Genomic DNA, 26,272 nt, shown 5'->3' on the forward strand with positions numbered 1-26,272 from the left:
AATTAAGTTCATTATGAGATAAAAACGTGTAGTTTTAAAGGTGATGACACTTTAAAATTTCAGAATAGTTTTGTAACTGAAATACAGTTTTAGTGAATAATCATATTTAGATTCTTTATTCCGTCTTTCCCTTTAAATGCGCTGCTCTGAGTGCGCTCGCGGTCTCATGATGTGACGTCACGGCGCAGCTGACAACAATGAAGCGCACTTAACGTTAGTTTAGTCCGCGCCGGTGTGAACGCAAGGGTAACCGCAAACCTCACGCGGATCCCGTATGTTTTTGGGCTTGTCACGGCCCGGTATCGCGTATATTAAACCTATGCTCGGTCGTGCGCTCATAGTGACGCTCTGACGCGCGCGCAAAGCGACTGAAGCTTTGTTTTAGCTCTCTCCCAAAAATTTGGCGCCTTTGCTCTTTTATAACGGTTGCTTCAGAGCTCGCTCAAGTGCGTCAGTCGTGGCCATGATCACCTCCACCCCGATGGAGAGCCGCGCCTCCACCGTGCGCTCCTCCAGGCGGAGCGGCGCGTCTCCGTCCGGCGTCAGCCCGACGCGTCTGACGCGCCTGCAGGAGAAAGAAGACCTGCGGCAGCTCAACGACCGTCTGGCCAACTACATCGAGCGCGTGCGACAGCTGGAGAACGACAAGAGCTCGCTGCAGCTCCTGGTGGAGGAGAAGGAGGAGGTCACGCGCAGGGAGGTCGGGAGCGTGCGCCGCCTGTACGAGACCGAGCTCGCGGACGCGCGCAAGGCTCTGGACGCCACCGCTAACGAGCGCGCACGTCTCCAGATCGAGCTGACGCAGCTGCAGGAGGAGCACCGCAGACTCACGGCCAGGTCAAGAGCTCACTGACACCTACAACTCACACATCTACACAAACACATGTGTGAGATAACCAGTTCAAACTCGCTATTTCTGACTTTATTAATAATAATATTTTTAGGGACGTAACGATTCACTTAACTCTCGACTAAATGAGTTAATTAAATGCGTCCTTTTACTATTTCTTGGACAAAATGCTGCAGGTTTCTTTGTGGAACTGAAATAACTTTATAATGATATACTAATATTGCTCTTTTGTTGGTTTTGATTGCTTCTGTTGTTCTCAGTTGTGAGTAACTTTGGATGAAAGCGTCTGCTAAATGACAAAATTTAAATAGAATGTAAATAGCGACTAAATTGAAATTTGTAAAAGTAAATAAGTAACACGTATTCTTCATATAAACAAAATAAGGCTTCGTCTGTGCTCTTTCCGTTTAAAATGAGAGCAAACCACTGCATTTTAATCACAGTCCAAACAAAGATGCTGCATACATTCAACACGAGCAGTTTATAATCTAAATTAGGTTGTATAATTTCGAGATTTGAAGCAAAAACAGAATGATTTGACTTCGGTTTTGTGAACTGCAGCAGGTGGAGCTTAGAGCGTTTCCTTGGTTACCGCTGTAAACAAAGCAGTGCTGCACTTATGAACTTTAATATGCTTCATACAGAGACAAGATGAACAGAAAAAATACCATCAGACAGTAAATTCCCCTCAGATATATTATTTGATATATATTATGTATGTATTTATGTATGTATGTATGTATTAGGGGCATCATTTACACGTAGGTTTGTTGCATGGTTTTAGAGTCACGGTTTTCGGTACAGTTCGGTAACGTTATGTGCTACGTTTATGGAAAAAAACTATAATTTCTGATAAAAAAAGAAGAATATTCTATCCAACTGCAAGCAACAGCACAATTAAGTACAATATAATAAAGATACAAACGATAAACCGTGATTTTCAGTTTTTTTAATCTTTTAAAGCTTTTTAATTAAGAGCAGTGAGTGATTTCTTTGTTGTTGCTGTTCGATTAATATAAAGACTGTCACTTTAAGAGAATGCACTGATACAGCAGGGCTATGTCTGCTGTAGGATACTTACCAAAACTGACATTTTGACATAATTCTTGTGTAAATTTGTCCATTTAAACACTACTTCAGAGAGAGCTTATATTTGCGCGCGTTCTGAGGCGCAGGTTTGCGCGCTTGGTTGAGCGCGTGCACAAATCTTCTCACCGCGCGCGAGCTCGCGTCCTCTGGCTCTTAAATGTTTAAACTGACAAAGCTTAAATGAGTTTAGTTTAAATGCATATTAACGTGTGCTCTTCTCGTCTGTGCGCGCGCGCTATCAGCACCCGGATGATGACATAATAAATCACTGCTCATATTCCAGCATAAGTCATTAGCACTGGTCAAGAGTGAATAATTTGTCCAGGGTTTTTTTTTCCTCATCGCTAATGTTGTAATGTCTGGGAATCCTTAATGCGTATCCATCAACAGAAACATATATAACATATATAAGTTGAATAAGTCTCACCAGTTCGTATAAAACTAGTTTTTATACTTTGAGTACAGTTGTTTCACTGCTTTTGTTTCATAAAATCATGAATTAGTTTTGTTTTAATCATGTTTTAAACGTGATTCACAGTGATGCACTGTATTTTACGTATTCACTCTATTTTGTCACATCATTATATTTTTAAATGTTTTAAATTCACATTAAATAAGTAATTTTTTTAAAATCATTTAAATAGCTTGTTTTATTTTTGTGATTATTTTACTTTTATGTAAAGCACTTTGAATTACCATTGTGTAGGAAGGTGCTATATAAATAAACTTGCCTTGCATTGAAGGAGAAAATAACACACACACACACACACACACACAAGCATAGTCTTGTCCACACTAGTGTTGTTGCTGCTGTTTGCTGTCAGTGTCAGCGCTGCGTGATGAATGTGGCTCTGTTCATCCCGTCTCAGGAACAGTAAGAAGGAGAGTGAGCTGAGCACGGCTGTGGGACACTGGAGGAATCTGGAAGCTGCTCTGAACTCTAAAGAAGCTGATTATGCTAACGTCCTGTCCAGCAACCGCAGGCTGGAGAACCAGCTCTCTGAGCTCACCACCCAAGCGGCCAATGTGAGCGCAAACTAACACTGTAGCTCACGATTATACAGACTTACTGCGTTTGAGAAGCTTTTGTTTTTGTAGAAGTTTTTTTTTTTTTTTTTTTTTTTAATGTTTAATTTTAGTACATCCAATCAAAATGAGAAAACCTTGCTTGGCAACTAGCTAAAAAAAGTTTTATTTCAAGTAATGAAAATGTTTTTTATGGTTTTAGATTAACAAAAATGTAATTTTTTTTATGTTTTGTCTTTTTGTTTGAGCTTTTTGTCGTGTGTATTTAATATATCTTATGTTATTTTTATTTACAGTTTATTTTAGGATTTAAGTTGCATTGTATGAAAATTAGAAATATTGCTTTGGCAACTGGTTAAATCTATATTTTGTTGCAGTTAAAGTTTTATTTCAAGTATAATTTGTTAGTGATAACCATGAAAATAAATTGAAACCTTATTATTTTTGTATTTTGTATTTTCCGTTTTAATTTTTTTTAATAATAATATCATTATTATTATTATTTTTTTTTTTTTTGTCTAAATAGTTGTTTTATTTCAGATTTTTTTTTTTTTGTACTTCGTCACACTGTGAAAAGGTATATAAAAAGATATAGTATAGGCAAGTATATAAAAAAATATTTTAAATAAAAAAAAAATTATTCTAAAGTTTTGTTTGAAGTAATTAAAATGTTTTGTATGGTTTTATTTTAAGAGTAATAAATATGAAAATTTTAAACTTAATTTTTTTCTATTTTAATAAATTATGTTTTTAAATATTTGTGTGTGTATATATATATATATATATATATATATATATATATATATATATATATATAATATTATTATTATTTTTTTTCTTTATTTTAACTTGTTTTAGTAATTGTATTTATTGTAATTGTGTGTGTCAGTCCACTGCATGCTGTTTTTATTTTTTTGTGTCTAAATGTTGACTGATAGGAGCGAGTTGTCTTGTCCAGTTTTGAGTTGTTATATGTAATATGCAGTCATTTCTGAACCTTGAACCCAATGCAGATAATGCAGTGAGCTCTTCCTCTGCCTCACAGCTTGAATCAGGGCTGCAGAACCTGAAGACGCAGCTGAACTCAGAGATGCTGCGGCGTGTGGACGCAGAGAACCAGCTTCAGACGCTTCAGGAGCAGCTGGACTTCCAGAAGCATCTCAGTGAACAGGTCTGTGCTGTGTTCTGGTGATGGTGGTGTGTGCGGACCGGGCTGTGACTGCGTCTGCGTCTGCAGGAGGTGCGAGAGATGCGCAGTCGTCACGAGAGCCGGCTGATGGAGCTGGACAGCGGCAGACAGAAGGAGTTCGAGGGGAAGCTAGCCGAAGCCATGAAGCAGCTCCGAGAGGAACACGAAGGCCAAATCCAGCAGTACAAGGACGAGCTGGAGAAAACCTTCGCTGCCAAGGTACAGACGTCAACCTTCCCTTCAGAAACACACATTCATTATAATCATAATCTAAAACAGAATTTCTCCCAAGGTCTGCTTATGTTTATATTTTTATATTCATAATTTTATATATATCCTCCTAAAACATTAATTCATTATAAAATACAACTATTTTATATTACTATTATTAGAAATTATTATATAATTATATCGTTTTTATATTACTATTATTAGAAGTTATTAGAAAAAATACACACACACACACACACACACACACACACATATATATATATATTATTATTAATACTATTAAATGTATATTTTATTATATTATCATAGCACTATTGTTTGAATTATACAGATACATATTTTAATGTTTTTAATAATAATAATACATAGGTTATTACCATTATTGTTTAAGTTATGGATATTTAGAGGAATTTATTATTTTTTTATTATTAAAATTTGCATTATAAAATCTTTTATATTATTATTTTTAATAAAATATAGATTACATTATTGTAATGTATTGAAAAAAGTGTATATATAATAAAATATATTATTCATATTATTTGCATATGCATTTTAAAATATTTGAATTTATTTTTATATTATAATATATATATATATATAATGTTTACTATTATGTGTTGTTGTTATCATCATAAGCATTATTATTAGGGCTGTCAAAAATAGCCCGTTAACGGCGTTAATTAGTTGTTTGTCGTTAATTACGTCAAATTTTTCAACGCATTTAATGCATGCGCAGTCTAACAAATTATTCAGGTCAGGAAAGTCTCGTCGATCTCTGAATTCTCAAGATAGTAAAAAACAGCGGCGAGCGCCGCGACGAAAACACAGAAGAAGCTTAAGGTTTTACCCTAGTTACTCTCAAATACATTCATGCCAAGCTCAATAAACAGAGACGACTTTGGTAGTTGATACGCTGGAGCTTCTTCCTGTTACAGCGTCCTGTGTTTCACACTGCGCATGCGCAGAACGCCTACATGCAATGCAGCGAAAATTACAGCTGTTTGGAAAAGCATTTGCATTTTTACTTGGTTTTACTGGCACCTGAAGCCTTCAGAACGTGAAAATATCGATCCTAAAATATTGTGGCAGAGCAAATGAACACCTCCCAAAAACAAGAGTGTCCAGAGTGCTGCTTATGTGATTGTGGCGCATGTTTGTGTTTCTCTATGCATAATTTCATAGATATGTGGCTATATTTAACCACTGGTTCACCTAAAGCACTATCTGTAGTTCAATGGCATGGTTTGATATAGTGCTCAGGTAAATTTGATCTAAGTAAATGTTAAACTTTTGAAATTCAGAAAAAAAGGACCACATATTGATGAATCAATACATGAAAATTATGTATCTGTGTCCTGTTATTTTTCTTTTGGTATGCATTTCAGAAAAAAAAAATGGTTAGGATTCAGGTGTAGTTGCAAATAGTGATTAATCATGATTAATCCACCGAAAATTCTGATTAATTTGATTAAAATTTTTAATCATTTGACAGCCCTTATTATTATTATTATTATTATTATTATTATTATTATTATTATTGTAGTAGTAGTAGTAGGTTTTTTTTTAAGTCATAATATTGTTTTGCATGGCTCTGCCTTTAAGAAACATCCTGGCACTTCAGACAGTAAAAACATCCCTTTTCTTACTTGGTTTCTATCAGCGTTGATGTGTGCATCTGACCAGGATTCTGCAACAGCCCGTGAAACTGCTAAACACACCGCGAGAGCAGAAATAAAAAAAACATTTTGCTCCCTTCTTTGGCAGAATAGAAAAGACAAGCTGCCCAAAATCTCCCCAAATACTTTCCTCAGCTTCCTCCAGATGCTGGAGCTTTTAAAGCGGATGTGTATGAGATTATAAACCACGTGTTCAGCTAATTCCCCTTCTCTTCACAGGAAAACTGACCGTAGGAAAGCCCATAGTCTTATCTCATTGTAGTTTTATGAATCTTCTGATGCGCTTCATAATGCAGCAGCAGTGCACTAAATCAAGCTTTCACACAGAAACAGTTCATCATTTCTAAAAAAAATCCATAGTTTTTAATAAAGGAAAGCTGTTGCATATGGCTCAAGGCCATCAAAACACACCTTTCTTTTCCAGATTTTAAAAAGTATTTCTTAAAGATACCAGATCAGTTTTGACTGGGAAGCTGTGTACGTCTTTTCTAAAAAAATCAATAGTTTTTAGTATGGAAAAACTAAAAACTCTGCATATGGGTTAAGAATATATTATAATTTTTTTTATATAATTTTTTTATAAGATGTAAAAGTTTCCTTTTAAACTAAATTGCTCCATCTTTGGACCCAGAAGTAGCACATAAAAAAATCCCCCCCCAAAAATCCAAAGTTTCGGATTAAGGTTACCAAAATATATTATAATAATTTTTATTTTTTTATTTTAAAGAGATCAGTATGTGTCACAATATGCATTTTATTATTTTCATTTTTTAAATTTTTTTATGTAAAATTGTTACATCTTTGGAGTTCGGGTCAGTTTTGATCTAGAAGTGGTTCATAAAAAAATGATAGTTTTTAGTAAGGGAACAGGTTTTTTGCATATGAAGTAAGATAATCAAAATGCACCATTTATTTTTTTCTGATTTTTACAATTATTTTAAACTAAATCATTACATGTTTTGAAAGCTGGCACCTGTTGATGAAGCGCGGTCGATCGTCTTTTTCATCCGAAGATGAGAGTTCATGAAATTAAATTAAATATATTTTATTTAAAAACATTCCAGAGTGACATTTTATGTTGCTTTGATGTTGTTTTTTTTAGAAAAAGAATATGTAGGTTTCACAAATTTGGACTGTTTTTGATCAATTTTATTAATTAATAATGATAATTATCAGTTTATATGTTGTTATTAATTTCATATAATGAGATAATAAAATCAAATTGTTCTGGAATACTGCAAAAAAAAAAAAGTAATTAGTAATAGTTTTTGTAAAATTTAAGATTTCATAGAACGTATATTTATATAACAAAAACGGGGTATAATGTGGTAACAGCATAGTGAAACAACGTAACATTCAAAGGTTTGACCATTTTTGCACTTTCACTCATTAATGAGAAGTTAAAGATCAGATACAATATGATTTTTGCTGAAAAAAAATGAAGTTACGACTGTTTCATAAGCTCAAGTTTCATCGGGTCAAAAATGACCCGGGCATACGTGAGCGCAGTCTAATGCGATGTAAGGGTTAAAGAGTCTATTCCAGCAGTCAGATGTGCATGTACATGTGTCCGTCTGTCTCTCAGAGTGAGGTAGTCTGCAGTTTCTCTCAGCTGAGGTGCAGGAAAACTGTAGTTCAGGGATTTGAGCAACAGGAAGTGGCTTCTGCGACCTGGACGCACAGGAAGTGCTTGAGTCCGTCACATCTGTCTGTCATGGTACCTCAGTAATGTGTCAGTCATTTCACAGAACAAACGCTCCTGCTGGTTCTCAGTGCTTTCGTCGATCTCTTGCAGCTGGAGAATGCCAAGCAGGCGGCGGTGAAGAACAGCGACTTCGCCTCGTCGACGAGAGAAGAACTGGCGGGAACCAAACTCCGACTGGAGTCTCAGTCCATTCAGATCAACAACCTGCAGAAACAGGCAATGATCCCACAACTATATACTGAGATTAAAACAAGCTTTTTACTTCACATTTGTTCATTTCAAGCTATATATTTTGTTATTGTATATAACTATCATTCAGAAGTCATTTAAATAAAAAAAAAAAAAGAAAAGAAATGAACTTATTCAGTAAGGGTGCCTAAGTTTGGGATCAGTAAGACTTATGTTTTTTTTAAAGAAGATAAAAAATACGGAAAATAAACAGTAATCTTGCAAAATGTTATTACAATATAAAATAATGGTTTCTATTTTAATATCTGTTAAAGTGTAATTTATTTCTGTGATGCTCCGCTGTATTTTCAGCATCATTCCTCCAGTCTTCAGTGTCACATGATCTTCAGAAATCAGAATAATATGATCATTTATTATTAGAGTTATCAACAGTTGTGCTGCCAAATATCAAAATTTTGTGAATTCTTTCAGGATTAGTTAAAAGAAGAGCATTTATTCAAAATATAAATATTTAATGACAATATAAATCTTTGCTATCACTTCCTTGCTGAATAAAGGTTTTTATTTTCTAAAAAAAAAAAAAAAAAAAAAAAAATATATATATATTATTTTTTTTTTTTTTTTTTTTTATAAATGCTCTACTTTTTAACTTTTTTTATTCATCAAAGAATCCTGAAAAAAAGTATCACAGCTTCCCAAAAAATATTAAGCAGAAGAAAAGTTGATAAATCTAACAATAAATCATCATATTATTCTGATTTCTGAAGATCATGTGACACTGAAGACTGGAGGAATGATGCTGAAAATACAGCGGAGCATCACAGAAATAAATTACACTTTAACACAGATTCACATAGAAAACCGTTATTTTGAATCGTAGTAATATTTGAGGTTTTTGATGAAGTGCATGGTCTTGTGTTGTTGACTGGTGTGTGTGTGTGTGTGTGTGTGGCTCAGAATGCGTCTCTGGAGGCTCGTGTTCAGGAGCTGGAGCAGATGTTGGACCGCGAGCGTCAGATGAACCAGCAGCGGCTCTCACAGAAGGAGCAGGAGATGGCTGAGATGAGGCAGCAGATGCAGGAGCAGCTGGAGGAGCACCAGAACCTGCTGGACGTCAAGCTCATGCTGGACATGGAGATCAACGCTTACCGCAAGATGCTGGAGGGAGAGGAGAAGCGGTGAGCAACAAACATTGTTTAGTGATTTCAAGCTCATCTACACTGTTCAAATGGGTTTTGTTTGAAGAAATTTTATTCACCAAGGATGCATTAAATTTATAAGAAGTGATGTTTATACCATTGCTTCATGAAAAATGGTAAATGTTAGTGCATGATAAAATTATTATTTTATTTTTTTTAATTATGTATAACTACAAAAAGTTTGGACAGAATAATTTATTTTACAATAATACTATTATAAAGCTAGGACGCATCATGAAATTAATCAAAAGTAACAGTAAAGACATTTATAATGTTACAAAAGGTTATTTTAATGTTAATTTCAGCATTTAAGTTTAAACGAGTTCCCATTGCCAAACTATTATTTATTTGCTTATTAATATTATTTGTTTTATATTATTGTTGTATAAAATTATATTGTATAATAAAAAAAATATATATATTTTTTTTTTATTATACAATATTATTTTTTTAATTTTATTAAAATCTCTGTCACACATATATATATATATATATATATATATATATATATATATATATATATATATATATATATATATATATGACAGAAATATATATATATTTATTTTTTATTGTGTGGCATAATGTTTTTCAACAGTTTTTATCTACCTTTTTTTAATGCATAATTTAAAATTTATAATTATAATTTTAGCGTTCAATTATACATTTTTAAAATCAAAAGTTGTATTTTTTTTAACATTTAATTCAAGCACTGTGAACTAACATGAACAACTGTCTTTATTAGGTAGCATTTAACAAATGCCTTTTTGTTTTGTTTTGTTTATTATTTTTTTGTTTTTATTTCATGTAAATGCTTGGGTTAAATGTCCGTTTCAACAATTTTATATAGCCCATGTTTTATGCATCATTTGAATTTAAATCGCGTGAAGCAGCCGTTAGCCGTTAGCCGTTAGCATTGACTGATGCAGAGTGCGGTGTATGTGTGCAGACTGAATCTGTCTCCGAGTCCGGTCCAGCAGGCGTCTGTCTCTCGCACACACGCTCAAGCCGTGAGGAAACACTGGACGAGGAAGCGCAAACACGAGGGCTCGAGTTCAGGACTGTCCCCCAGCTACAAGCTTTCCCAGCATTCCTCGTCGCGCGGGAACCTGTCCATCGACGAGATCGACCTGGACGGACGCTTCATCAGGATCAAGAACAACTCTGATCAGGTGCCACTCTCTGAAGACGAGCACGCTTTTATACCACAGCTAATTTATCACTAGTAATATCAATAAATTAAATGTATGCATTTAGCAGACGCATTTATCCAAAGCGACTTACAGTGCATTTAGGCTATCAATTTTTACCCATCATGTGTTCCCGGGGAATCGAACCCATAACCTTGCGCTTGCTAACACAATGCTCTACCACTTGAGCTACAGGAGTTACAGTTTTGGTAGTCTCTTTTGTCAGTATGTCTGTGTAGTTTTTAATCATATTTTAAAAGTTTCGCTTTTATACTCTATTATTTTTACGTTTTTTTTGTAATTTTGTGTTTTTGTCACTTATTAGTTTAATGTACTGCATAGTATTATTTAGATTTGTCATTTTATTTCAATGGTTGTAATCCTTTTTATTTTTAGTATTTTTTTTTTTTTAAGATTTAGTCATTTTGATGTTATTGTCAATTAACTAGTTTTTTTTTTTATTCGTTTTTTAAATAGTTTTTTTACTAATGTATGTCTATATACGTTTTATTAATATTTCGTTTTTTGTGTTTTTACCTTTTTATACAGTATTCCTTTATCAATTTAATTCAAGTTTGTTATTTTGTGTTTTTTAGTTTGTTTATATAGTATATAAGTTTATAAATTAAGATTTTTTTTCATATTTTCCATTTTCATTTTAGTAAGTTTTAGGAATCTTATGTTTATCACTTGTTTGTGTCTATATAGCTTTTAGTAATTTAAATGAATATATATTTTTTTACTTTTTTTAATATTTATAATTTAGTATTTAAAATTTTCAGTATTTTTCATGTTTTATATATAATTTTTTTTTTTTTTCCCCAAAGTAAATGTTTTCTGGTTTAATAATACGCCTGCAGTGCACATCACAGTAAGAGTGAATGTGTTCGACTCTGTTCACAGCTGTTTGTGTTTCTGGTGTTGGTGTGGTGTGTTTCTGGACGAGGTGAAGCTCCAGCTCTGTGTGTGTGTCCAGGATCAGTCTGTCGGCGGATGGGTGTTGAGGAAGAGTGAAGCAGAAGCTCCTGACGTGGTGTTTCAGATCCCCTCTCCGTGTGTGCTGAGCGCAGGACAGACGCTGACGGTACGCCCGCTGAAGCCCTGCTGACTGACGGGGTGTGTCTGTGTGTGACCCGTGTGCGGTGTGTGTCCAGGTGTGGGCCGCGGGGTCAGTGATGGAGCAGGTGCCGCGGGGGGATCTGGTGCTCAGGACCCATGAGACCTGGGGCCCGTTTGGAGAGGTGCGCGTCTCCCTGCTGAACCCACAGAACGAGGTGAGACCCCGCTCTACACATACACCAAAAAATTATTTCCAAGATGGTAAGTTAAAACGCAAAGCACCGGCAAAAGTTCACGAAGTAGTTATTTAAAGCTTTCTATAGATATATTTATCATATGAGGCATGTATTCATTGAGTTTCGGTACATTTTTGTACTTCTGTTAAAGACGACACAGCAGAAAGCACATCGTGTTTCTTTACTTTACAAAAGCACAACGTTTTGTTGATCTTGTGAGTGCACACAAATAAAAGTAGACCCTTTGAAGTTACAAATTATGTATTATTCTTACCTTATGAGCAAAAATGACAGTGTATCCACTGAAAAAAGGTGATCACGCTGGTGTCTGAAGCGTCTCCGCACAAACTATTGTAGATAGCGCTCATTTATCTGAGTCTAATAGCTGAAACAGTATTGGGGAGTGTTTATCTGTTCAGATCCGTTCAGACACAGTGAAGATCTGATCAGAATCAGTGCTGAGGGTCAAGTCTGGTTTAGACAAGGTCAAAGGTCAAGAAGACCAAACTACAGGAGCTGGTCATCCGAAGACATTGAGCCATGAGATGTTCAGTTTAAAGCCCTTTAAACACTTCATTTAGATTTTCTTTATTTCATCTATCTGTTTTAAATCAGCCGCAGCAGACACACACACCTGAACCGTTTCAGTAGATCCTGTTCCAAATCTAATTATTGGAATTAAAAAAAAAATGTTTTAGTATTCAATTTTTATTATTATTAATTAATTTTATTTTTTTAATTTGTTTTTACATTTTATTTAAAATATTTTCAGCAATTGTATTCAATTTAATGCAATTGTTTTTACAATTTAATATTATTTTTATTTAATCAGAATTATTCGTTATTATTACTACTACCTATTTAGTTCATTCTTTTTTATTTATTTTGATTAATTACATTTCATTTTTATTTCATTTAAATGAATGTATTTGGTATTTTTTTACTTAAAATAAGTTTCATATCGTATTTTACGCAATCTAAATTGTATTTTTATTTTTAATAATAAATAATACTGCTACTAATAATAATTATTTATATAGTTTAATACATTTTGTTTTATTTATTTTGAATTACTTTGGTTTCTTTTATTTATACTGATCTATTTTGTTTGTTTTGATCATCAACAGCACGTCCCAGAAGTGTGAACAGAGATGATGATGATTATTATTATTATATGGAATAAACACATCATGATCTATAGAATGCTGCATTGATCATTCTGTGTAATTGCTTGAAACACTAATGAATATAAAGTCTGATATTAATATTAGATATTAATCTGGAGTGACTGATGAGATGTTGATGATTCAATTGTGTGTGTGTGTGTGACAGGAAACGGCAGAGTTTTGTCTGGTGTGTGTTCAGGGTAAAGCTGACGAGGATCTGGAGATTGACGAGAACATCCCGAGTCGTGAAGTCCACCTGCGCCGACAGGTAAAACTCTTTCTGTCACATCATCGTCTTCAGATGATTCTGTTCGTTTCCCTGAGAGGAGCTCAGAAGGACCATCACGGGGTTAACACTCGCAGGAGATACAGGAACTTTAATGCAACTCAATTTGGATAAAAGCAACTGTCGAATGCATGAATGTCCTGTAAATGCAACATTTGTTATTTTCAGGCGATCTGTTTCTTTAAAAACATGCTGTTTTCTCTGAAAGCGAGAGCTCTAGATCCACATTCATGTCGTCTCTTCTTCACCTGTGTTTTGTAAAAGCCCAAAAGAAGAAAAAAGAAATGTTGTTCTCTGTCCTGATGGGCTGGAGGTGAGATGGGTTCTGTCCGTCTGTGCTTGGCTTTCGCAGGAACCGCAGCTTTGCATGTTTTCTGACACGCTTTAACACGCGTGTGCTTCATCTGAACACACTCAAGAGACAGGAACTCAACATGTCAGCTGTTGTTCTGAGACACACTCGCTCTTGAGACCGCTTTGAGTTTGTCCCGCAGTTATGTGACACATTCACTGAGCAGACGAAGTCTTCTTTCTGTTTTATGTTTATAGAGCACTATTTATTTTTGTTCATAATTTATGCGTTTATATATATTTTTTATTTTATTATTAAGATTTTGTTTTTTGTATTTTCTGTATGTGCATACTTAAATATTAAGTGTTAAGTATTAATCTTTTGTTTCTTTTGTATCGAGTCATTTACTTTTTTTTTTTTTATCTTTCTGTGTATTTTTTTTTATTCCATTTTTATGTATTTATCTGTTTGCTAGTTTTTTTTTATTATTTATATATATTTTTTTGCATGTTTAATTATATTTGTGTATTTTTATGCATTTTTTTATATTTAATACTTTAATTAATTCATTTAATTAGCATTTCCTGCCATTTAAATTCTATTACTACTACTGTTTCTGTCACTGTGCATGGATCTATTTTCTCTCTGCTGCTGTGTTTGTTTCTCTCTGCTTCGGTTGATTCGGTCGTTCTCATGCGTGTGTGTGTGTGTGTGTGTGTTTCAGGCTCAGAGACACAATCAGGACGCCAGCTGCGTCGTCATGTGAGTCTCATCTCGACTTCAGACGCTCGTCTAACCGTTCGCTCGCACTTATCTCTGAGAAATGTTCAGAGACCAAACTGGATTCTTTTTTACATGAATTCTTTGCTGTTGTTCTTCAAATAATAAAGTTTAAAAACTGTTAGGTTATAAATTAAAATAAATGCTTTTTGAAAAACCATGTTTGACGATTATTTCTTTATGATCACGATGTTTCCGTTACTTTTTGTTATTGTACTGTCTTTACAAGATAAACCCCATAGAGTTGATTTGTGTTTCTTTGGCGCATGATAAAGGTTTTTGTTTAATATTTTATTCTGATCAACAACAGGACAATAAAATGTTCTTTGTGGGACTTAAGACTCTAGTAACATCTGAATTCAGATCAATGTTGATTTGAGAATTTATAGGTTTGAGTAAAACGGGGAAACAAATAAGATTATTGGCTTAATTATTTACAGAAGATATACACCATGATTACTTTAATCAGTCACCACAAGTTAACCATAGTTTAACCATTACAATTGTAGTAAAACTGTTGTTAAATTATAACCTATACGCCAAAAAAATCGAAAAAAATCACTTTTACTGTAATAAAACCATTTGTTATTTTCTTAAGGAATTGATATCAGTGTATACTTTTATAATTGTACTGCTTTTAACAATAAAAAGCAAGGTTAACCGATTTTTCATAACCAATTTCAAAATATCATCTTTGAAGAACAGTTATCAGTGACTTAATTTGACGTTATGAAGATTTGAATCAATTGAACCGATTCCTCCACCAAATGATTCAGTGTTTCGAAGCGCTAGAGTTTGGCGCTGGTGACGCCTGCTGGTCAGAACGTGTAAGTACAACGAGGACTCATAAAAACATGCATAAAAACACCTTAAACAACTAGACGGTGGGCCGAGGGGAGATTTCGTGTTTTCAAACGATCTGTGGCGAGGGATAACCCAGTTTTTTATATGTAACCGCTACGCTTTTCAACAAAGCAAATAAAAATTGTTGCCACTCAAACACTTTGCACATTACTATAATATCGGTAATTTTATCCAGGTTATTTTACCGGCGAATAGAGCAAGCAGCTACGTGCGGGGTCCGACCTGCATGACGTATTTGTTGCCTTCAACCAATAGCGTGCGTGGAAAGTGTCGGTGATGCGTTTGTGAACGCACTGGCGCGCTTCGCGCCCAGGATTTAAGATTGTACTATTTAAGATAAGAACTATTTTACCTAATTTTGCTACATATTCAGTTTGACACAAAATTATAATGTAGAGGTTACATTATACGATATCCTGTCATTTCTTTGCAATCTTTAATAAATACACCCTTCTGATTTAACACATTTGACATAATGGTATTGCTTGGAAACAGCGTCATGAAAAAATGAGACGGACAATACTTTTTTTTCCTGCCCATGTTTACTTGGATGAAATAAAAAACATGAAGTGCTGTATGCATATATTTGAGAGAAGTGGTGGACCCACCATTCCCTTCACAGACATAAGTTGGGAGAAATTTATTAAATCAGTGTTTCTGTGGAAAGACCTTGAGAGCATAGAAGGTATCATTGCAGAAGAGGCAGTACAGGCATACAAGTTACAAAGCCAGGAACCTACAAACCAGTTAGTCAAACCAGCTAACACTGGCTACCACAGGGAGTGCTACAGTCATTTGACAAATATTACGAAGATAAAACGAGCACAAAGGAGAAGAGAGAAGGCAGTATCAGTTAAAGAAACTGCAAAGGAAGGTTGGTATTATATTGTATAGACCGACAGTGCAGTATTGGACATACAGTACAGGTCAAAAGTTTGGAAACAGTACTATTTTTAATGGGTTTTTTATTTTTTATGAGTTTCTTCCGCTGATCAAGCCTGCATTTATTTTATCTAAAATACAGGGGGGAAAATGTAATATTGTGATTATATTATTACAATTAAAATAATTGATCTTCAATTTATTTTACTTTAAATTATCATTTATTTTTGTGATGCAAAGCTGAATTTTTAGGATCATTATCACACAATCCTTTAGAAACCATTCTAATGATGATTCATTATCAAAGTTGGAAACAGTTCTGCTGCTTAATATTTTTTCAGAACATGTGATACTTTTTTAGGATACTTTGATGAATAAAAAGTAAAACAGAACAAAAAAAGCAGCAGCAGCTATGTTTTAAAAATACAAATATTTTGTAACAACAATATACACTACTGGACAGTAATTTTTTTTCTTTAAATTAAATCAATACTTTTATTCAGCAAGGATATATTAAATTGATAAAAAGTGTTAGTAAATAAGATTTATATTATTATTTTTTTTTTCTTTTTAGTCTTTTATTCATCAAATATATTAGACAGCCTGAATAAAGGAGTAGAAATATATATTTTTTTTTTCTACTCATTTATTCAGGCTTGAGTAGAAGAGACTTCTTTCAAAAACATTAAAAATCGTAATGTTTTCTAAACTTTTGACCTGTACAGTGCAGAATGGACAGTAATATACAGTTAAGAAAGTAGTATTTACAGTAATATAAATTAAATATAAGAGCAGAACAGATATACAGTATGAACAACACATACAGATATGTGCAGTGTAGTTGCAGTAACAACATAATATTAGTACAAAAAACTACATGAAATGTTTTGGCAAACTTTTAAGTTGGCTTAAATCCTAGCCCGAAAGTTAAGGCAATAAAGTTCAATAGACAGGTAAAAAGAAAAAAATAAATGGATAAGAAAAAAATAAAAATAAAGAAAAGGTTAGAAAGAAATCTAGAAAGAAGGATAGATAGAAAAAAGAAAGATATGACTTCAGGGAGTTTAGATTTGAGTTAACTTAATATAGCTACACAATGAATTAACTAATATAATAAAAACACCCTCCAAAAATGAACCCTTCCTATTATGGCCTCATTAACATCAAGGACGGACACCTGAAAGCTGTGAAACAGGTTTATTACCGTGCTAAGGGAACAGGTGGAACCAATATACCCTGCTGAAACTTACACACCATTTTTGTTTAATCAGTGATGTGGGGAAGGGTGCAGAACCTAAATCTATTGTTTTGCACTTTTAGTGGTAGAGACAGAGGATGGTGAAGCAACTCCAGTTAAAACAAGGGCTCTGAGATCTTATGCCCGTGATTCCTACACATCCAAGCGGGCCCCACAGCTGCTTCCAGTACAATGCATTATATGCAAACATGAGAAGTACAAGGTTCAGTCACACTGCAGGAAAAGGGTAAAAGAAAATCAAGCACAGTATGAAACACTCCATGCCGGGAAATTGCTACTCGCCGCTGAAGGGAAAAGGGACGAGTCTCTCCTTCTCCATATCCAAGACAGGGACTTGGTGGCTAGTGAAGCACGGTATCACTTCACTTGCTATCGAGATTATACCCGGTATCTGACCACACACAAAATTGAGAGAACAGAAACAAACATATATGAAAATGGATAGAAGCACTTCTGCAAAACAATCATTGAGGATAGGCTGTTAAAACAACACAAAGTACTTCGACTGTCAAAGTTGAATTTGCTTTTAAAAAAAATCTGTGGAAGAAACAGAGGGAGTGAACATTACAGCTTATATGGCACACTCACTAAAGTCAAGCCTTCACAAGTCTCATCCCTTCTTGAAATTCCTGAAGGCATCCACAACCTACCTTGTATATGTGGACAATCTGTCATACTGGAACTTGTGCACTGCTCATGTAAAAAAACGAATTGTGTTAAAGGTAGATGCACATGTAAACTGCATGAGCTGCCATGTACAAACCTCTGTCAGTGTTTAAACTTTGACAATAAGTCACTTGAAGATGACTAGGGCACATGCGTGTATGCATGTACACATGTGGGGAGCTGCGTGTTTGCTACTCTTGCTGAAGTAAATTTGTATGACAGGTTTACGTACATTATAACTCTACTTTGTTTGATAGTCTATGTTTTTTGATAGTTATACTTATAATCTTGTTTGTTTTACATGCAGTTTATGTTATTTGATAGTGATAATCTTATTTCCAATACATACAGTTCTAACCAACGTTAGAGTTCTTAGCTCTCCGGTTTGAATATTGATTAGAATATTAGGATACTGACTCTATAACGTTATGTCAGATTTAACTGGTAATTAAATATATGTCTTAAACATCAACAGGTTCATGTTCGCCTTGAGTCTAAGGTAATTATCCACCAACATACAGTGGAGCTGTAGTCTATGCGAGTTGGACGAAGTGTCACCGTTAGAATGTAATGTTTACACCAAATCAAATATGTAATCGCATGATGCTATTTACTGCCAGAGCCGTTAAATACGAGATTCTAAACGGCTCTGGCTACTGCTAGTTCGCCAGCTGAAACGTTACCCTACTTAAAACGACACCAACGAGACGCTTACATACGTTTGAACAACACAGTGTACAAAACAAACATTTTATATAAATATATTCTAATTAAATGAATACTTACAATCACACAAAGAATGTCCTTGACGATCAATGCGCTGCTGGTGCTCGTGTCCGATAGCTAAATCATTCGTGTAACAGCTGTTCTAAATAAACTACATCTGATTGGATAGTAATAATCCCATGTCAGTATCTTGCCGCGCTATTGGCTCAACTAATATAGTAGGCAACAGCGTTTGCCTGCATATTTACGGATCGTGCATTATGATTTCGGGGAAAATGTGCAACAAATGGGAGTGGCAACACATTTCATATCGTTGAGAATAAAACAACCGTCCCAACTTTACAAATCCAGGTTCTCCCTCCATAGGGATCATTCATTTCGAAAAGTAAAGCAGATACGGACCCTCGGCCCACCGTCTAAACCAACTGTACGTGTTTTATTGAAAACGTACTGCATTAAATGCAATTAACAAATCCTCAAATACTATCAAATGTCAAAATATCTGTTTAATATGTGTTATTTGGCTTGTTTTGTTTTGTTTAATGGAGAGCTTGATTAAGACGAGGGAGCTCTCTCTCTCATTCCCTCTCTCTCTCTATATTTAACTGACTTCCTGCAGAGCGGTGCGCATTCGTTCCTCCCGCGCTGTAGGTGTCGCTGCTGCTGCTGTTGTGTGACGTCACCGGAAGCGCTCAGCTGCTGTTGCTGTTGTTGTTGTTGATGTGGCCCGTCTCGGATGCGAGTCATGGAGTGAAGTTATCCTGATTAAATCGATCAGAGATCCTTGAATTCACCGCGGAGCGACGGACAAAGAGCCGGCAGCATGTTTAAGAGCTGGAGCTCGTGGCTGGGAGGAGAGTCTGGAGAGAACGAGGAGAAATCGGACAAACAGGAAACGGCAGAGGAGGAAAACATCACCACAGAGCCTGAAGAAACTCCACACATCCTCCAGCAGGCCAAAGGACTCAGCGGTGACACACTCACACACACACAGCAATCTGTGATCTGATGAGAGTATTCGGGTTATGACGTCATGTGACTGACAGGCGGACATAGACAGAGCGACACATGAACTACTGATCCATTACTGTAGTACTGTACCAGTTACAGCATGTTTTCTGATGCGGGATGTTTATGTAGGATCAAATGACGCTAGATTTTAAAAAAATTATAATCAAGACACACTTTATAGGTTGGCTTGAGAAAGCTTAGTCTGAAAATTATAAGTAACGTAGTTGTAAAAGCTTGAAAAGTTTAAAACGGATGTAGGCTAAGGGTTAAAAGTGAGACAGAGAGACAGACATACACACAGACACACACAGGCATGTTTCTAACATAATTCACTCGTTGTTAATATATTTTGCTTGATTAGCATATCGTTGGCATGCATCTAGTGTAATTAGCATGATTAGCATGTTGCTTACATGTTTTAACATGATAAGCAAGTTGGACTTAGTCTTGGCTAAATTAACATTCTTTCGATGTAAGATGATTTTTGATGATTTTTCTACGCACATTTCTCCGTCAGGCTACTTTCTGAACTTTGCGAGTAACGCGTCTAAGAAGATCTCGGAGTCTGTGGTGGAAACGGCGCAAACTCTCAAGAAAACGGTGGAGGAGAGCAACATCGACGGCATCATTGACAAGGTACAGACAGAAATCAAGAGGCCATGTTTACGACAAATACAATCTATTGTTTGACACATAAAAATCACTTTTTATACAATTTGTTACTAAACGTTTGATTTGTCACATCAAATTTAAGTGACTAATAATCCTTCTGAAAGAATTACATTTTTTAAATGTATTGTATTTCTTATTTGTTTCACCACCCTGGCTTTTTTTATACTTTAATAAAATAAATACAACTTTTTTATCACTTTTTTAATATTTAATATTACTTTTTTTATGCATTCTGCTGTGATATTAAAAATCGTGAAAATTCACTTTAGCTAAAATACAGATGCAACATTATTTACAGAAAATATATATTAGATATATTGTGTGTTTTTGTCTCATCGATTATTATAATTTTTTTCAATATGTGTATATACTTTTATTTTTTTATTTTTTTTCTATTTTAATTTTTCACTTTACTTAGTGTTAGTAATGTTTTTTAATAATTTTATTAATAAAAAAGCCTATATATTTAATATTTAATTTTTTTATAATTACATTTTAATTTATTCGTTTGATCTCTAATATAGATTTTGATTACATTTGTTACATTTATTATTTATTTATTACTTTGAGTTATTTTAGTTCTTTAAAACAAAGATACATTTTATTATATGAAATAAAATGCATTTCCGTTAGTTTATTTTATTTTCATTTATTATTTTTTTTTATTATGGTTTTATTTTAGACCGTAATAAATCTCTTACTCAATCCTCTTTCAGACCATTTTGGGAGATTTTCAGAAGGAGCAGGAAAAATTTGTCCAAGAGAAAAATGCAAAGAAAACAGGTATTGACATGAATGCCTGAATCAGTGATTTTGTGCAGCTCTTTTGAAGGAAAATCTTTTAATACATTTGTTTCTTTGCACAAATCCTCAATCTCTCGTCCGTAGACGCCGCCGTGCCGCCGTGGGTCGGATACAACGAGGAGGAAACCATTCAGCAGCAGATACTCGCTTTATCCGCCGTGAGCCTCCATATTTAAACCATCAGGACACTTTAATAATAGACTCTAACATATAAAGAGTATTATACACACCGTAATGAACCGGTGCGGGTGTTACAATATAACAACACTGAGCCAGAAGACTCCAGTAAGAGATCTGTTACATTTCTGTTGAAGTTATTTGTAACAAAATGTCTTTCTTTGACTGTTGTAAAATTAATGAAAAACTGGGATTTTAAATACACACAAAAAATCGAAACCCTTAATATAAATATATGTGTAAATTTAAGTCCAAAGCCACAACTATTTTAATATTTGTATTTTTTTTTACTTGCACCAGATGGCACTTATCTGCCTTCAAAAAAAAAAAAAAAAAAAAATATATATATATATATATATATATATATATATATATATATATATATATATATATATATATATATATATATATATATATATATATATATATATATATATATATAAATATATAATATAAATATATTAAAAAAGATTTTTTTAAGGCATTATCTCTATTTTAATATAAAATAAAATGCTGCTATAAGTAATAGAAAATATATTTTAAAGAATTTTACATTTCAATGTTAAAAATTGGTTCTTATTAATATATATACATAATATATATACATATATATTTATATTTATTTATTTAAATATAATATATAATATAATATATTTAAAGATATTAAATAAAACAGTTAAATTAACAGTCTGAAGTCTCTGGAATATATTTGTAGCAATAGCCAAAAATACTTTGTATCAGTCAAAATTATAATTTTTTCTTTTATACCAAAAATCATTAAGACATTATGTAAAGATCATGTTCGTTAAAGATATTTTGTACGTTTCCTATTGTAAATATATTAAAACTTCATTTCTGATTAGCGATATGCATTGCTAAGAATTAAGTTGAACAACTTTAAAGATGATTTTCTCAATATCTAGATTTTTCTGCACCCTCAGATTCCAGATCATAACAATCGAAAGCTTATTTATTCATTTTTTTCGGATATAAATGACCCTTATGACTATTTTTGTGCAAACATGTTACATAGATTGTTTGATTGGAAGTGTCCGGTCAGGTTTAACTGGTGACATCATGAGTGTTTCTGTGTGGTTCAGGACAAGAGGAACTTCCTGCGCGATCCTCCGGCCGGAGTTCAGTTCCAGTTCGACTTCGAGCAGATGTACGCCGTGGCTCTGGTGATGTTACAGGAAGACGAGCTGCTCAACAGGATGCGCTTCGACCTCGTCCCCAAACAGTGAGCCTGGGTCTGTTACTGGTGTGTGTCGCTGAGAGAGCAGGAGCGTCTGACCGCGTGTGTGTGTGTGTGTGTGTGTGTCAGGGTGAAGGAGGACGTGTTCTGGAGGAACTACTTCTACCGTGTGTCTCTGATCAAGCAGTCGGCTCAGCTCACGGCTCTCGCAGCGCAGCAGCAGAGAGAAGAAGAGAAGAACAGCGCCTCCACGCTCAACGACAACATCTCAGGTTCACACACACTTACAGACAAGAGCAGCAACTAAAGCTACATCTGTGATGTTATACGTGTTCGCTCAAATAAACTCCAATATAAAACACATGAATCTAGTTTGGAGAAGTACTCTCATTTTCATTTACTGGGATTAATGGATTAAAATATAAAAATGACGTTTCAATTTTTAGTTTCAATTTAGTTGAGGTTTTAGTAATTTTGATGTTGATGTACTATTAATATTGCTGTTAATATTTAAATATTTTCTGTTTTTGTTTCATTTTAGTTAAGGTTTAGTCATTTTGATGTGAGGGTTTTTATAATTTTTTATTATTATAATTTTTTTTTATGTTTATTTAGCTTTAGTTATTACACCAATAAATTATTATATATTTATTATAATTTTTATTTGACTTATATTAAATGAGAACGATTGCCTAGGCGACAAATAAAATAAAAATAGTCATAATAATAAATTTTTTTTTTTTTTATAGTTTAGTTTGGCTTAAAAATAATAACCCTGCAACAAAACGATTTAATTTAAAAAACAACTAAATATAAGTTTTTTTGTTTTTTTTGTTTTTTAAGCTAAAAAAAAAACACACACACACACAAAAAAATCACTAAAAGTTTAACAAAAATTACAATTAAACAAAAAAAAAACCTAATTAAATATATCAATAAAAAACGATAGAATCTGAGTGATATTTAAATAACACAAACAAGATTTACACAAAGCTGAAGCGATTTATCGTGTGTTATCTGTTGATAAGGCTGTGGATAGATTCAGTCTCCCTGTAGTAAAAGTCTCAGTTGAAACTCTTGGAGGATGAAGGGAAGCTGTATTTTTCTGCTTCACAGAGAGCATCAGACCCAAAACGCCGCCTGTGGCCATCAGCGCTAAAGCCAAGGCTAGCCAGGTACGGTTTCTCCTCAGGTGTGCGTCTCGTTCCAGCCTCCGGCGATGAAGCGTCTGGTAAAGCGTCTGTGTTCTCTGTGCTGCAGGAAGAGGAAGACATCTCCACCAGCCCCGGCGTGTCTGAGTTCGTGAGCGACGCGTTCGACGCCTGTGATATAAACCAGGAGGATCTGAGGAAGGAGATGGAGCAGCTGGTGCTGGATAAGAAAGACGGTGAGCTCCACAAACTGCTACCGGAGCTTTAAGACAATTCAGTCTTTCTGTTTTTATTTCTATCTTTTATTTCTATTTATTTATTTATTTTTAGATTTTCAGTTTTAATATACAAATGTATTATATATATTTTTTATATATCATTTGTTTTGTCATTAATGTTATTTTAATAAAAATATTTATATAGTTTTAAATTCTTTTTTTAGTTCTAGTTATTTTAACTTAATGAATGAATAAATGAAAATTAAAAAATAGCTGACATGTTTTAGTTTTTAGCGTGCAGAAACATTATTTATTTTCTTTCCAGAAACATCATTGTGTGCCACTTTTTAAATAACGCTTATAATGTTTTGCATTGTAATGATCCTTCTTTTTGTGCAATGTTTTTTTTTCTCGATGAGATGTTTTATTATTATTTTGTTTTTCTTTTTGTTTTTTTGTTTTTTTTTACAAGTTTTTTTATGTATATGGCATTATTTATTATTATTATTATTATTGCGTAATGATTTTTATTTTTTGCTGAGTTTTGCTTTTTGAGTTATTTAAAATTTTTGCATAATAGGGTGTTTATTTTACTCTGTTTTTGTGTGCGTGTGTTTGTGTTTGTGTATACATATATATATATATATATATATATATATATATATATATTATTTTTTTTTTACTTTAAAGTCCTGTTTCACAATCCTGCTTTCTAGGAAAAAGTTTTTTTTATTTTTTATTTTGAACTACTTTTAATTTTTTTATTTTCTGTGTTGACTTATTTTAAAAACTATATAGTTTTTTTATTATAGTTTTTTTAATTAGTATTTTTAAAGTATGCTTATATATTGTTTATAAAATTGTGATTTTTTTAATTTAATTTAATTTTATTTAGTTTTAGTACTTGGTCTTATTGTAGTACTTCAGCGTAAACTAAATGTTTTAATGTTTTTAAAACTGAAAGGTTGTTAATAAATGCCACTCTTTAAGTATTAGTACTAATAATTAATAATAATTTTATGTATTTGTTATTGCATAATGATTTTTTTGTATATGCCATAATGATTTTTTGTATTATTGCACATAATGACTTTTATCTTCTCTCAAAGGAAGGTGTTTTATTTTACACTGTTATTTTATCTTCAAGACTTCTCTATTTCAGAAGTCTTCAATATTTCTCGTTTTCCGACAGAAGAGACGGCCGACTGGGAGAAAGAGCTGCAGCAGGAGCTTCAGGAATACGAGGTGGTCGTCGACCCGGAAAATCGCGATGATAACTGGGACCGCGAGATCGAGGAGATGCTGCAGGACGACAGCTAAAGCGTGACAGCGCCACCTCTGGTGTGGAGGACGCACTGCTGTGCCTCAGCGCTCAAATGAAGAAATCAGCAAGAGTTTCTACTATTTCATCAATCTGACTAGACTGAAATATCAGGATTTCCTATAAAAATGTTTAATAAATGTGATGTTTAGCAGTAGAGGGATTCGGTGAGGGGCCAACATGCAGATCATAACACATAAATCAGATGTAATCTGCTGGTTTAACCTTTCTTTCTGACTTATTTCTGCCATACAGACCTTATTGCATTGTAAAAGCAGACGGAAACTCAAAAAGCTGAACGGTTGTAATGCTCCAACACTATAATCGCACATAAACTCGCGTTTTAATGGCTTCTCATTCCTGGTTTTTGATTGTTTGATATTTGTACTCTGATCTTCGTCTGGTAGGTTTTGGTGAAGTTGAAATCCAAATTAAATTCCATAACTGTTTATTCATACAATGTAAACGTGTTTGTAAGGTGAGGGGTGTAATATAACTTTGTGTTTGTTTGTTGGTTTTTTTTTTCAACTTGCACCTTCTTTTATTTCATTTAAGATGAATAATCATGATTTTGTTGCAGTAAATAAAGTCTGAAACCTTCTCTTTTCTGGTTCCTCTATTAGTTTAATACACTGTGCTACATTTGCGATCGATATGCTATAATAATAATAATGCAGTTATTAAAATAAACTTTTATTTTACACAGCATAGTGTAATTAATGATGTTTGTGTTTTACTGTGGTTCTATATGCACATGCACGTTATTTAAAGACCTATTTGTGCGTTATTTAAAGGTTTGTGTGCGTGTGTATACACAGCGCATTTGTTCGTGTTGAACGTGTCACTGCGCACGTAGACGTAATAGCGTCATCGGGTTGCCAGGTGCTCCCGGAATCCGCTGAATCTGCCGTTGCCATTTTTAAATAAAATAATAATTCCAACAATCATAATATTTATTACAATAATATTAATTTGCATTGCATAACACTACAAATACATGTACTATTACCCTTAATGTTTTTTTTTTTCTTATTGTATAATTTTTTTTTACTTAACTTACTTTATTTGTAATATTATTTTTGTTTTATTTTATTTTGTTAATGTACGTTTTGTTTTTGTTGTGAAGGGTTTTTATATATGGATTGTAACGCTGTGCTAATA

At 33.7% G+C, this 26,272-nt stretch overlaps 2 protein-coding genes across 7 annotated transcripts; both read left to right on the forward strand.

Moving 5' to 3' along the window:
* The first annotated feature begins 186 nt into the window (after positions 1-186).
* On the forward strand, positions 187-14,326 carry lmnl3 (lamin L3). 3 transcript variants are annotated; one of them, XM_052541465.1, is made up of 12 exons: positions 188-837; positions 2,809-2,965; positions 4,011-4,136; positions 4,203-4,373; positions 7,860-7,985; positions 8,916-9,136; positions 10,107-10,329; positions 11,324-11,431; positions 11,502-11,621; positions 12,975-13,076; positions 13,359-13,407; positions 14,111-14,326. In XM_052541465.1, exons 1-11 carry the CDS (start codon positions 464-466, stop codon positions 13,395-13,397), a joined length of 1,767 nt encoding a protein of 588 aa, XP_052397425.1. In that variant the 5' UTR covers positions 188-463; the 3' UTR covers positions 13,398-13,407; positions 14,111-14,326. The 3 variants fall into 3 exon arrangements, with proteins under 3 accessions (XP_052397423.1, XP_052397425.1, XP_052397424.1); XM_052541463.1 differs by lacking the exon at positions 14,111-14,326 and having other exon boundaries at positions 187-837; positions 13,263-13,379; XM_052541464.1 differs by lacking the exon at positions 13,359-13,407 and having other exon boundaries at positions 189-837.
* Positions 14,327-19,223: 4,897 nt separating this feature from the next.
* Positions 19,224-25,712, forward strand: syap1 (synapse associated protein 1). Of its 4 annotated transcripts, none has more exons than XM_052541472.1 (9): positions 19,224-19,533; positions 20,091-20,209; positions 20,962-21,028; positions 21,134-21,207; positions 22,327-22,466; positions 22,551-22,693; positions 23,538-23,596; positions 23,682-23,808; positions 24,938-25,712. In XM_052541472.1, the coding sequence occupies exons 1-9, from the start codon at positions 19,386-19,388 to the stop codon at positions 25,108-25,110; spliced, it is 1,050 nt and encodes a 349-aa protein (XP_052397432.1). In that variant the 5' UTR covers positions 19,224-19,385; the 3' UTR covers positions 25,111-25,712. The 4 variants fall into 4 exon arrangements, with proteins under 4 accessions (XP_052397432.1, XP_052397433.1, XP_052397435.1 ...); XM_052541473.1 differs by having other exon boundaries at positions 19,225-19,533; positions 24,953-25,712; XM_052541475.1 differs by having other exon boundaries at positions 19,225-19,533; positions 24,986-25,712.
* Positions 25,713-26,272: the final 560 nt, after the last annotated feature.

This window comes from Carassius gibelio, chromosome A23, assembly GCF_023724105.1.
Source record: "Carassius gibelio isolate Cgi1373 ecotype wild population from Czech Republic chromosome A23, carGib1.2-hapl.c, whole genome shotgun sequence".
NCBI classification, from domain to species: Eukaryota; Metazoa; Chordata; class Actinopteri; order Cypriniformes; family Cyprinidae; genus Carassius; species Carassius gibelio.